The 13,456-nt window shown below is 44.5% G+C and overlaps 1 protein-coding gene across 1 annotated transcript; it reads right to left on the bottom strand.

Moving 5' to 3' along the window:
- Positions 1–8,827: 8,827 nt before the first annotated feature.
- Positions 8,828–12,359, bottom strand: LOC141116631 (olfactory receptor 5V1-like). The gene is made up of 2 exons (XM_073609022.1): positions 11,464–12,359; positions 8,828–8,864 (listed from the first exon to the last, which is right to left on the bottom strand). Exons 1-2 carry the CDS (start codon positions 12,357–12,359, stop codon positions 8,828–8,830), a joined length of 933 nt encoding a protein of 310 aa, XP_073465123.1.
- Between the last annotated feature and the right edge of the window lie 1,097 nt (positions 12,360–13,456).

The following is a 13,456-nucleotide window of genomic DNA, read 5'->3' on the forward strand; positions in this document are numbered from 1 at the left end:
TCTGGGTGGACGTGTGTTGTACTGTCCCGGGCTGCTGGGCCGGAAGTCTGAGGCCTATTCCAGGGACATCTGGCTGCTAGGCTGTCTGAGGCCTATCCAGAAGCAGGAGAGCAGTGTAGGGTTGGGCCTGCGGGCCTGCAGTTCAACCACAAGTAGCAGTTCAGCCAGATGTGGAACAAGCTGTGGTCGGAGGTAGAAGGGGAAGCTGTCGCCACTAAGGGACCATCCACCTTGTTACCAGAGACCACTGTGAATAATCTGAAGTCAGTACCTGAGCAGTCTTCTCATCAGCTGGGGACGATGAAGAAGTGGGAAAGCTTCAGTGAGTGCCAAGCCAGGGACCCAGCAGGACAGCTGAGGTGACACTTGCGGAGCATCAGTGGGTGTCAAGCCAGGGACCTAGCGGGTCAGCAGGGGTGACGCTTAAAGAGTATCTGTGAGTGCCAAGCCAGGGACCCAGCAGGGAGAGGGGGTGAGGCTTGAGGAAGATACTAAGTCCTAACAGTGAAAGAGCTCAGGGGATCCAGTGGCTATTGGATGTGAAGTCTAGTGAAAGACTGGGAGTTCATTGAGCGAAGATCCACAGTGAGTGATTGTGGAGTAAACAGAGAACTGTTTGTATTGTCAATAGTTGAATATACTACTGTTATAGCTGTCTTCCTATAGAAGTCATGGAGTCTGCTAATTATCATTGCATCTGCTTAGGGGTGTCCTGGCCCTAACACTCTCTCCCCCAGTTCTGTTTAAGAGACAACCAATCTCTTTTTGCATTCTAAAAGTGTCTGGTGCCCACTGTTTCATCTTGCATTACACCCATCATGCCTTGCAACCCACTCTACACAGAAGGATGTCAGCTGTCCCTGACTCTGGAGGTCACCGTTAGGGCTCAAGGACTTTGATACAAAGAAACAGGTGCTTCCCCCCTATTGTATTGACAAAAAGATTTACCATGTATCATCACAGAGTGGTACTGTGGCTACTGGAGATAATAAAAGTGCTGAGTCCTAATTATTTGAGGATATACAGAAAGTCCAAGCTCTATGTTCTTTCTGTATATCTTTAAATAATTAGGACGCGGCACTTTTATTATCTCCAGTATCCACAGTACCACTCTATGATGATGCATGGTAAATCTGTTTGTCACCACCACATCATACCAGTAACCTGATCACCGCCATACCCCATACCAGCTTCCCGATCACTGTTATATGCCATACCAGCATCCTGATCATCACCATACACCATATACCATCATACCCCATGCCAGCATCCTGATCATCACCATACACCATATACTATCATACCCCATGCCTTCATTCTGATCATCTCCATACCCCATACAAGTGTCCTGATCATCGCCATATGCCATACCACCATTCTGATCACTGCAATTTGCCATACCATACACCATACCAGCATCCTGATCACAACCACATCATACCAGCATCCTGATCACCGCCATAATCCATACGAGCATCCTAATTACTGCCATACCACATACCAGCACTCTGATCACCGCTATATCAGCGTCCTGATCATCGCCATAATCAATACCAGCATCCTGATCACCGCCATACCCCATAACAGCATCCTGATTATTCATCACCATACCAGTGTCCTGATAATTGCCATACCACATACCAGCATCCTGATCACTGCTGTATCCCATATCAGCATCCTATCCACCGCCATACCCCATGCTAGCATCTAAATCACCGCCATACTCCATATCAGCATCCTGATCACCACCATACCAGCATCCTGATCACAGCCATACCAGCGTCCTGATAATCACCATACCATTGTCCTGATCATTGCCATTCCAGCATTCTAAATACTGCCATATGCCATACCAGCGCTCTGATCACCATCATAGACAAAGGGGTATGTATGGGGTATGGCGGTGTTTGTACCTTATCGTCTCCACATTGCATGCAAATAAAATAAATAAATGTCAATTTATACAATGCCATGCTCTATAAAACGAAAATCCTATTCGGTTTCAATTAACCACTTGCTTACTAGGCACTTAAACCCCCCTCCTATCCAGACCAATTTTCAGCTTTCAGTGCTCTCACACTTTGAATGACAATTACTCAGTCATGCAACACTGTACCCAAATGATTTTTTTGTCCTTTTTTTCATACAAATAGAGCTTTATTTTGGTGGTATTTGATTACCTCTGGGTTTTTTATTTTTTGCGCTATAAATGAAAAAAGACCGAAAATTTTGAAAAAAAACAAATTTTTCCTAATTTCTGTGATAAAATTTTGCAAATTCGTAGTTTTTCTTCATAAATTTTGGCCACAATTTATACTGCTACATATCTTTGGTAAAAATAACCAAAAACTTGTGGAAATTATTTGGTCTGTGTGAAAGTTTTAGAGTCTACAAGCTATGGTGCAAATCATAAAAAAATTATCACATCTGATGTACTGAGGCCTATCTCATTTCCTGAGACCCTAACAAGCCAGGAAAGTACAAATGCCCCCCAAATAACCCCTTTTTGGAAAGTAGACATTTCAATGTATTTAGTTAGAGGCATGGTGAGTTATTTGAAGTTGTATTTTTTTCCCACAATTCTTTGCAAAATTGAGATTTTTTTTTTTTTTTTCCCCACAAAATTGTCATTGTAATACCTTATTTCTCTCACATGGCATGTGTATACCACAAATGACACCCCAAAATACATTCTGCTACTCCTCCTGAGTATTACGATACCACATGTGTGGGACTTTTTCACTGCCTGGCCACATACAGAGGCCCAACATGCATGGAGCACCATCAGGTGTTCTAGGAGCATAAATTACACATCACATTTCTCAACCACCTATTACACTTTTGAAGGCCCTGGAGCACCAGGACAATGGAAACACCCACAAAATGACCCCATTTTGGAAAGCTAACACCCCAACGTATAATCTATGAGGCTTAATGAGTCTTTTGAATGGTTTATTTTTTTCCAGAAGTTTTTGGAAAATGTGGAAAAAAATGAAAACGCATTTTTTTTTACACAAAGTTGTCCGTTTATAAGATATTTCCAACACATAGCATTTAGATAGCAAAAATGACACCCCAAAATACATTCTGCTACTCCTCCTGAGTATTACGATACCACATGTGTGGGACTTTTTCACTGCCTGGCCACATACAGAGGCCCAACATGCATGAAGCACCATCAGGTGTTCTAGGAGCATAAATTACACATCACATTTCTCAACCACCTATTGCACTTTTGAAGGCCCTGGAGCACAAGGACAATGGAAACCCCCACAAAATGACCCCATTTTGGAAAGCTAACACCCCAACGTATAATCTATGAGGCATAATGAGTCTTTTGAATGGTTTATTTTTTTCCAGAAGTTTTTGGAAAATGTGGAAAAAAATGAAAACGCATTTTTTTTTACACAAAGTTGTCCGTTTATAAGATATTTCCAACACATAGCATTTAGATAGCAAAAATGACATCCCAAAATACATTCTGCTACTCCTCCTGAGTATTACGATACCACATTCGTGGGACTTTTTCACTGCCTGGCCACATACAGAGGCCCTACATGCATGAAGCACCATCAGGTGTTCTAGGAGCATAAATTACACATCACATTTCTCAACCACCTATTGCAATTTTGAAGGCCCTGGAGCACCAGGACAATGGAAACACCCACAAAATGACCCCATTTTGGAAAGCTAACACCCCAATGTATAATCTATGAGGCATAATGAGTCTTTTGAACGGTTCATTTTTTTCCAGAAGTTTTTGAAAAATGTGGAAAACAAATGAAAACGCATTTTTTTTACACAAAGTTGTCAGTTTATAAGATATTTCCAACACATAGCATTTGGATATCAAAAATGACACCCCAAAATACATTCTGCTACTCCTCCTGAGTATGGCGATAACACATGTGTGAGACTTCTACACAGCCTGGCCACATACAGAGATCCAACATGCAAGGAACACCGTCAGGTGTTCCAGGGACACATAGCATGCACATACCAAGAATTACACCCCAAAATACATTATGCTGAGCAAAGCGTAAACAAAAAAGATTACCTGTGGTTGTAGTAGCGCAGTTGTACACAGGAGGATAGCACTGGTCCAGGCAGCAGGCAGGGACTTGGTCAGCAGCGGCGAACACAATTGTCCAGGCAGCAGGCAGGGTTACTGTCCATATAAAGTCCAGGGTCAGTGCAGGCAGAGATATTGTCCGCAGTGCCAAAAATATTGGTCCTGGTAGTAGGCAGGTCCATGTGGTGTGGTCAGTGCAACAGGCAGAGGCATGACGGCAGTAAGTCCTATAGGCAGAAGTAGGGCCTCGTTCAGGACAGAATGGGGACAGGGGTAGAGGCTTCTCCCACCCAAATCTCTTTGAAGCCTCCGAGTCTCCAGACCCTAATCTAGGATTGAGAAAACAAAATAAATTGTTTTCTTCATCCAGAAAAACAATTCTGGAGCCCCTCACATATGTGAGACCCCTGTGTTGAATCCCACTAGTCCAGTTGCAGGGTACAAGATCAGTCCAAGAGGCAGGCAAATATCATGGTCAAACAGTCCAAGGTCAGTTCCAGATCAGGCAGAGGTATGTACAGAATCGTTGGGCAGAAGCATGGTCGAATAACAGTCCAGGGTCAGTTCCAGATCAGGCAGAGGTATGTGCAGAATCGTTAGGCAGAAGCATGGTCGAATAACAGTCCAGGGTCAGTTCCAGATCAGGCAGAGGTATGTGCAGAATCGTTAGGCAGAAGCGTGGTCAAATAACAAGCCAGGGTCAGTTACAGAGGAGGCAGTGGCATAAGGGGTGTGAGGGTAAATTGCAGGAACGGAGGCTTACGTTTACCATACTTCTCTAATAATTTACTGAAGTATGGTAACGACGAAAACATTCACCTACGCAGAGGCCTGGTTCAGAAGGACATTGTGTACAATAATAAGATGTGTCTCTTCTGAATCCAGCTCTGGTACACACCTTACATTTTTTTTGCCGTCGTTGGCCTGTTGGTTTGGGAGGGAGCTTATCTGGAAAGTGGCGTTCGGAGAGTCGACTTAGAACATCAGATCGGATATTTTCTGGGGGGGGCCGTTCGGGAATGTAAGGGCAGTGAAAACTTCCTCCTGGTAGCCAAGGAAGCGTTTGGGGTTTTGGGTGGAGTTACGATAAATTACATAAGAATTGTAGATGGCCAAATGAAAAAAATAAATTGCGACTTTCTTATACCAATGGTATGTCCGTCTTGTGGCAAGGTACGGTTCCAGCATCTGGTCATTCAAGTCGACTCCCACCCATAAACAAATTATAGTCAAAGATGCATTTAGGTTTCTGTATGGGGCCATTTCTTCTGTGGATTTCCATGAAGGTATCATCGTGGATTGAAGACAACATGTACACATCTCTTTTGTCTCTCCACTTCACTGCCAAAACCTCGTTGTTTCGTAGACTCGCCGTTTCTCCTTTTCTCAATTTTTTATTGACCAGACTTTGAGGAAAGCCCTTCCGGTTCTTTTTGATGGTACCACATGCAGGCGTCTTCTTCCGATGCAGGTTGTGGAACAGGGGCAGAGATGTGTAGAAGTTATTTACGTACAGGTGGTAGCCTTTCTCCAGTAGGGGGTATGTGAGATCCCAAACAATTTTCCCGCTTGATCCCAAGTAGTCTGGGCAATTAGGGGGTTGCAGCTGGGTGTCCTTCCCTTCGTACACTTTGAAGGCATACAAGTAACCTGTGACTCGGTCACATAATTTGTATACCTTCACCCCATAGTGTGCCCTTTTACTGGGAATATATTGCTTTATTTTAAGCCTGCCACTAAACTTAAGAAGGGACTCATCCACACATATGTTTTTGTCTGGAGTAAACAGCAGGGGGAATAGTGCAGAAAAATAATTTAAAAGTGGCCGAATTTTGAAAAGTCTATCATAGTTTGGGTCATTTCGGGGAGGGCACTGGGTATTGTCGTTGAAATGAAGAAACCTCATTATCATGAGGTATCTGTTTCTGGGCATTACCTTGGAGTATATTGGCATGTGTTGGAGGGGGTGGGTTGACCAATAGGACAGCAAAGTGTTTTTTTTCGTGAGTCCCATGTTAAATGTGAGCCCTAAAAAAACCTTCAACTCCTCCACCGTTAGGTCTCTCCATTCGTAGGGACGGGCATAGTAGGACGTTGGATTATTCGCAATGAATTGCTGTGCATAAAGGTTGCACTGGGCCACAATACTTGACAGCATGTCCTCGGTAAAAATTAAATTAAAAAAATCTATTGGGGAAAAATTCTCCGTGTTCACCTGGACTCCTGGCTGGGCAGTGAAAGGGGGAATGTTGGCTTCTCCTGAATTAGGAGGAAGCCACAAGGGGTTCTGCAGGGCATAGGGAAGGCTGGCATGGGTCCTTGGCCTTTCTTGCCGAGGCACTGCGGTGCTGGTGGATGGTACTGCAGTGCTGGTAGATGCCACTGCGGTGCTGGTGGACGGGACTGCCGTGCTGGTGGACGGGACTGCCGTGCTGGTGGATGGGACTGCGGTGCTGGTAGATGCCAGTGCCTCCCCACCAGAACGCCTTCGTTTGGCGGGCCGAATCTCTTCCTCCTCTGAGTCACTCAGTGTTTCACTACTGAGGACTGGCTCATAATTTATGTCCAACTCGGAATCGGAAAGGGAATCTGAAAAAGAGAGCTCCCCGTTGCTCTCGTCGGCCTGGGACAGTATTTGGTACGCCTCCTCGGCGGAAAAGCTTCTTTTGGCCATGGTTGCTAAGCCTGCACTGATGGGCACTGATGAGGCAGCACTGATGAGCACAGATGGGCACTGAGGTGGCACAGAGGGGCACTGATGAGGTGGAACAGATGTGCACTGATGAGGTGGAACAGATGTGCACTAATGAGGTGGAACAGATTTGCAGATGTGCACTGATGAGGTGGCACAGGTGTGCACTGATGAGGTGGCACAGGTGGGCACTGATGAGGTGGCACAGGTGGGCACTGATGAGGCGGCACAGGTGGGCACTGATGAGGCGGCACAGGTGGGCACTGATGAGGCGGCACAGGTGGGCACTGATGAGGTGGAACAGATGTGCACTGAGATTGCACAGATGTGCACTTATGAGGTGGCACAGCTGGGCACTGATGGGACGGCACAGATGGGGCGGCACAGATGGGGCGGCACAGATGGGGCGGCACAGATGGAGCGGCACAGATGGGGCGGCACAGATGGAGCAGTACAGATGGGCACTGATGAGGCGGCACAGATGTGCACTGAGGCAGCACAGATGTGCACTGATTGGCACAGGTGGGCACTGATGAGGTGGCACAGGTGGGCACTGATGAGGTGGCACAGGTGGGCACTGATGAGGTGGCACAGGTGGGCACTGATTGTGCAGATGTGCAGCTGGACACTGATCACCGCTGGGCAGACAGGTGGGCATCGATTGGCACAGGTGGGCACTGATTGGCACAGGTGGGCACTGATTGGCACAGGTGGGCACCAATTGGCACAGGTGGGCACCGATTGGCACTGTACTGATGGTGCACTGTATTGATGGGGCACTGTATTGATGGGGCACTGTATTGATGGGCACTGTATTGATGGGCACTGTAGGCACAGTAAATGACAAACGGACACTCACAGATCGCTGACAGATCTCTCTCTCCTCACACGCTGTCTCTGTGTGAGGAGAGAGAGCCGGCAATGAGAGATGATCTCAATTGTTTACATTTTAGATCATCTCTCATTGGAGGCAGCGATCGCGCTGTAAACGGCCGCTGTGATTGGCCGTTTACAGCGATCTGTGATTGGCTGTGTCCAAGGGACACGGCCAACACAGAATTTCCCCGTTGCGCGCTCGTGAGCGCACACGGGGAGCGAGGAAAGGGGAGGACGTCATATGACGTCCTCCCGGGAATTGACATCCGCGCTGAAGCCGTCATTCGGCTACGGCCGGATGTCAGGAGGTTAAGTGATAAATCCATAAATTCAAATTGTGACATTAAACACATAAATAATGGTGTGTATCTTGCTCCATGAATGTCCAACACCCTCAAAGTGTACGGTGCCTTTAAACTTTGCACAATATGTGTCCCTTCTGTGCTCTCAGAACTCTCACCTCCAGGTAGATCAGGGGCATTCTTCTCACTGGCCACCAATGTAAGGGACATTCTTCTCACTGACCACCATTATAAGGGGTATTCTTCTCACTGACCACCAATGTAAGGAGCATTCTTCTCACTGACCACCAATGTAAGGAACATTCTTCCCACTGATCACTAATGTAAGGGACATGCTTCACACTAACCACCAATGTAAGGAGCATTCTTCCCACTGACCACCAATGTAAGGAACATTCTTCCCACTGATCACCAATGTAAGGGACATTCTTCCCACTGACCACCAATGTAAGGGACATGACTGAGGGACCTGCAGAGTGTAGAGCAGGGTTTCTCAACCAGGATTCCGTGGAACCCTTGGGTTCCTCTAGAGGTTGCTAGGGGTTCCCTGAGCAATGGTCAATTTCTGCCTCTCAGGTAAGTTCTCAAGGACACTATTGATCTTTTTAGTTATCTGTAAGGGGGTAATTCTTCCCAATAACCACAAGTGTAAGAAGCATTCTTCTCATTGACCACCACACTAATGTATGATGAGTTGTAGATTTTTCATTTTTAGCAGGGGTTCCCCTAGACGGGAGAATTATTTCCAGGGTTCCTCTTTGTTGAAAAAGGCTGGTGTAGAGGCTCCGATTATCTATAAAGCATTAAACACTTGACCAATCCCTCCTTCCAAAATGACCAGATGACACATTTTATTGGGAGTCGAATGACCATAGCAGCCTTTTATTACAAACAATTAAATACAACATTTACAAGAATACAAGTTTAATGCATATAATACAGTCAATGCATAACAAATAAACCGACCTCAGCTTATGCCCGGTCTAAGGTCTTTGAAGACCTATATACTCACGATTAACCGGTTGTATCTGCCACCCAATCAAAGGCCCCCAGCCGCAACTACACCAGCTCAGGGGCAATTAACCAGTTACGTACTACCAGATACAACCTAATTAATACCCTGATGTTACCACTGTATTTTTAGGAAGGGACACCCATACCTCAGATGGGCCCAACCCACAATTTGCCACAATTATTTAACCAGCACCGCCTTCAAAGACCCAATACACCCCCTGCCTGCTGCTATGACAGGGAAATAAAAGGGCCAAGAAATTGAATGGCAAGCTAACATAAAACCCAAAAACCCACTACAAATACCCCCAGTGCCTTGAAAAAGTAGGGGGCTCCCCCCAAATCAAAACAAACAAGGGAGGGAGGGTGCGAAAAACTGTCTGATGCTGTGATGAGCTCTGACTGAGCTGTGACACCATCCCCCTATTAGCGGAGTATTGAAATCATGCTGGAAGTTTGTTGTATCCAGGAATACGGCTTATCAATGCATGTCATTACAGAATGGAGAAACATCAACACAGGAACAAGAAGCATCCAAGTATATAGAGAGAGGATAGACAAACATCCTGTCATATCATAGATAACATAACTGTACACTATAATACTACAGCGCCACCTGCTGCTTAGACAGGCATAATGCATATGCAGTATATAGCCACTTCAATACCGGGCCTATTCTGGCACTTCTTCATGTAAAAATCATCATTTTTTTGCTAGAAAATTACTCAGAACCCCCAAACATTATATATATATTTTTAGCAGACACCCTAGGGAATAAAATGGCGTGCAACTTTTTATCTCACACGGTATTCGCACAATAATTTTCAAACGCCTTTTTTTTGGAAAAAAAGCGGTTTCATGAATTAAAAAATAACAAAACAGTAAAGTTAGCCCAATTTTTTTTATATAATGTGAAAGATGATGTTACGCCGAGTAAATAGATAACTAACATGTTACGCTTTAAAATTGCGCACAATCGTGGAATGGCCCCCAACTTCATTACTTAAAAATCTCCATAGGCGACGCTTTAAAATTTTTTACAGGTAAGAAGGAACATTCCTCTCACTGACCACCAATGTCAGGAACATTCTTCCCACTGACCACCAATGTCAGGAACATTCTTCCCACTGACCACCAATGTAAGAGATGCTTTAAAAGCCACTACAGGTCATCACCTTGGGGTTAACCGTGAAGAATGGCCTAGAATTATTGCTTACAGTCCAGCATGCATGGCAATGTGTAACATGTGAAGAGGAGGTTAAGGGTGGATATAATCAACATGAATAAATACATAAGGGGTCCATATAGTGAACTTGGTGTTGAGTTATTCACTTTAAGGTCATCACAGAGGACAAGGAGGCAGTGTTTACATCTGGAGCAAAATAGATTTCATCTCCAAATACGGAAAGGTTTCTTCACAGTAAGAGCTGTGAAAATTTAGAATATATTCCCCCAAGAGATGGTTCTGGCCAGCTCAGTAGATTGCTTTAAAAAGGTCTGGATTATTTCCTAAATGTACATAACATAAGTGAATACTAACATTTATAGGTAAAGTTGATCCAGAGAATATACGATTGCCTCTCAGGGAATCAATTTTTGCTGGACCAAATTGGTTCATGTTTTGCTGGGGTTTTTCACCTTTCTCTGGATCAACTCTGGATATAGCATTGTGTATATGGGATTGTATAATTTTTTTTTTCTTTTATTGGTTGAACTTGAAATGTTACCCCAGCTCCACTGCCAATATAAGAGTCCACGAACTGCGATCCATTGCTCTAGCCAGGGCGTTCAGGCCCCACAGGTGCAATTCTTGAATCAGGAAGGCTGGCGACTCGGATGCTCTTGAATAAAAGTACTTTATTTGTTACATGGATACACAGGTACAGGCTATATACTGACGCGTTTCGGCTCTGAAGCCTTCATCAAAGCATATGCTTTGATGAAGGCTTCAGAGCCGAAACACGTCAGTATATAGCCTGTACCCGTGTATCCATGTAACAAATAAAGTACTATTATTCAAGAGCATCCATGTCGCCAGCCTTCCTGATTCAAGAATGGGAGATCACTGCTTAAAGTGCTGCATATGCTTTCACATGTGATTTCAGCGGACCGTCCACTAAATGTGATTGACTGTGTAACGTCAAGTGACTCCAGAATGTATGTTGATGCTGTCAATCACAGCCAGTGAGGAGAGAGCAGGGGGCGGGCAGAGCAATGGACATACAAAGCAGGGCTCAGGAAAGAGCACGCACTAGTGCCCCCATAGCAAGCACTTAGATAGGGGGAGGACCCAACAGTGTTGGCAGGAGACCTGAAAAGAGGAGGATCAGGGCTGCTCTGTGCAAAACCATTGCAGAGTCTTGCCCCCTAATACAGTACACAACATTATATAGTAAAGTTCCACCATGAATTTTTTTTTGAAAAATTAGGTGTCATCAGACCATATAACAAAAAAGAAAAAAAAAAGTTGTACAAGGTGTGGTTAGCTATTCCACATTTTTTTAAAGGTCTCCTTAACATCTGTATTTCTCATACTGTAGATGAATGGATTCAACAGTGGAGTTACAGCTGTATAGATAATTGGAACAGTCCTGTCTATCTTTGGAGAGTGAGCGGTTGGGGGTCTCATATACATGAACATGATGGTCCCATAGTAGATGGTGACCACAGCGAGGTGGGAAGTACAGGTCGAGAAGGTCTTATACCTGCCTTGCAAGCTACGAATCTTTAATATTGAGGAGATGATATGAGCATAAGAAACCAAAGTCAGAATGAAGGAACACATGACAATGATCCCTGCCGAGATATATATAACTATTACATTGGTTCTTGTATCACTGCAGGACAGTTGTAGAAATGGAGGTATCTCACAGAAGAAATGGTCAATGTGGTTGGACCAGCACAGCGGTAGATGCAAAGTAGGGATCACAAGAATAAAAGAGTTCAGGAATCCCACACTCCATGCCATGGTAGCTAACCCAATACAAAACTTCTTGTTCATTATGATGTTATAGTGTAAGGGTCTGCATATGGCGACAAATCTGTCATAGGCCATGACCGCCAGTAAGATGGACTCACATGCACCCATAGCTAGATGGATGTACATCTGAACAGCACAATCCAAGAATGAGATACTTCTGTCTTTAGATAAAGTGTTGATCAGCATTTTGGGCACAACGCTGGAGGAGAAGCAGATGTCTACAATGGAGAGGTTACTCAGAAAAAAATACATGGGGGTCTGCAGAGTTGGGTTGAACCTCACCACTAGAATCAAAAGACCATTGCCTGATAATGTAATTATATAGATCAGGAGGAACATAATGAAGCAGAAGACTTGGAGATGAAGGACGTCACACATGCCAAGAAGGATAAACATGGTTTGAGATGTTTGGTTTGCGGTTTCCATATTGTTCATCTGGAGACTGCTAGAAAAAATAGTTCAGGATTTTTATTGATTTTTACGACTATGTTTAAACAAACAACTTTTATGGCCCCTTCCTACTGAGTGTTTCTGGGTAAGTTCCATGGTAGTTCCAAAACTATCGCTGTTGTTTTGGTCTTAAGACTCCACACTGCCTAAAAGTTCTCGGGTGTTTGCAATTACACATAGTATTTCTTCAAACTGATAACAAGGTAATTGTCTCTTTTTAATTTTTCAATGACCTTCAACAGACATCTACGACACAAAGATGAATACAAAAATGAAACACATATCAATTTTTCTTTACCTACCCAACAGTCTACCACAGTCACAGGGAGCACCAACCTTCATAAGTCAGTGTGTCAAAAGACATCGTCCTGTGTACATCGGGAGCTGTGCAACTAGTGCTTTTCTGACCACGTGCATTACCACGTTTGCTGAACAGATGTGAGTTTCTCGCCGGAAACTACATGACCTCACTTCCACACTCACCGTACTCGCCAGATTTGGCTCCTGCGGACTTCACCCTCTTCCCGAAGATGAAGATCCAGCTCAAAGGTTGCCATTTTGACACCATTCCAAAGATACTGTGCAAATCGCAGAAGGTGCTTGACATGCGTTGAAAAGAAGATCTCCAGGACACATTCCAGAAGTGGCAGGAAAGCTGGGAGCTCTGTATTGCTGTGCAAGAGGACTATTTTGAGGGTGATAGTGTGTAAACCTAGATAAAGTACTTTCTTGTAAACAGAGCTAGTCTCCAAACATTTTGGTACAACCTTGTATAGCCAAAGGTTTGCAGATACATTATCATCACGCCTACAGTAGACGAAGTTGTTGGATTTACCCTTTCAAAACCATGGGCAGTAATATGGAGTACCCTCTTCTGTGAAGACTTTATGCTATATTTTGGAGTGTTAGGTTAGCTTGGGAAAGAGGCTTGGCGACCTTGAAATGAAACCCCCCCCCGACGAGCTGTTGACATTACTTCAGGTCTGCTCTGCATCCCACAGAAAACCTTCACCATCTTCAGTAGATCAGTAATCAGTAGATTAAACTTCCTCATCCAAGTCCCTATCCCAGAT

This window comes from Aquarana catesbeiana, linkage group LG13 (assembly GCF_042186555.1).
Source record: "Aquarana catesbeiana isolate 2022-GZ linkage group LG13, ASM4218655v1, whole genome shotgun sequence".
Taxonomy (NCBI): domain Eukaryota; kingdom Metazoa; phylum Chordata; class Amphibia; order Anura; family Ranidae; genus Aquarana; species Aquarana catesbeiana.

Bases quoted from the DNA above. Each gene is read 5' to 3' on its own strand.
- LOC141116631 (XM_073609022.1), bottom strand. From the start codon at position 12,359: ATGGAAACCGCAAACCAAACATCTCAAACCATGTTTATCCTTCTTGGC. The intron at 8,865-11,463 runs GACCTTTAAAAA...TATGCATTAAAC, and splicing joins AGAAATACAGATGTTAAGGA to TTGTATTCTTGTAAATGTTG.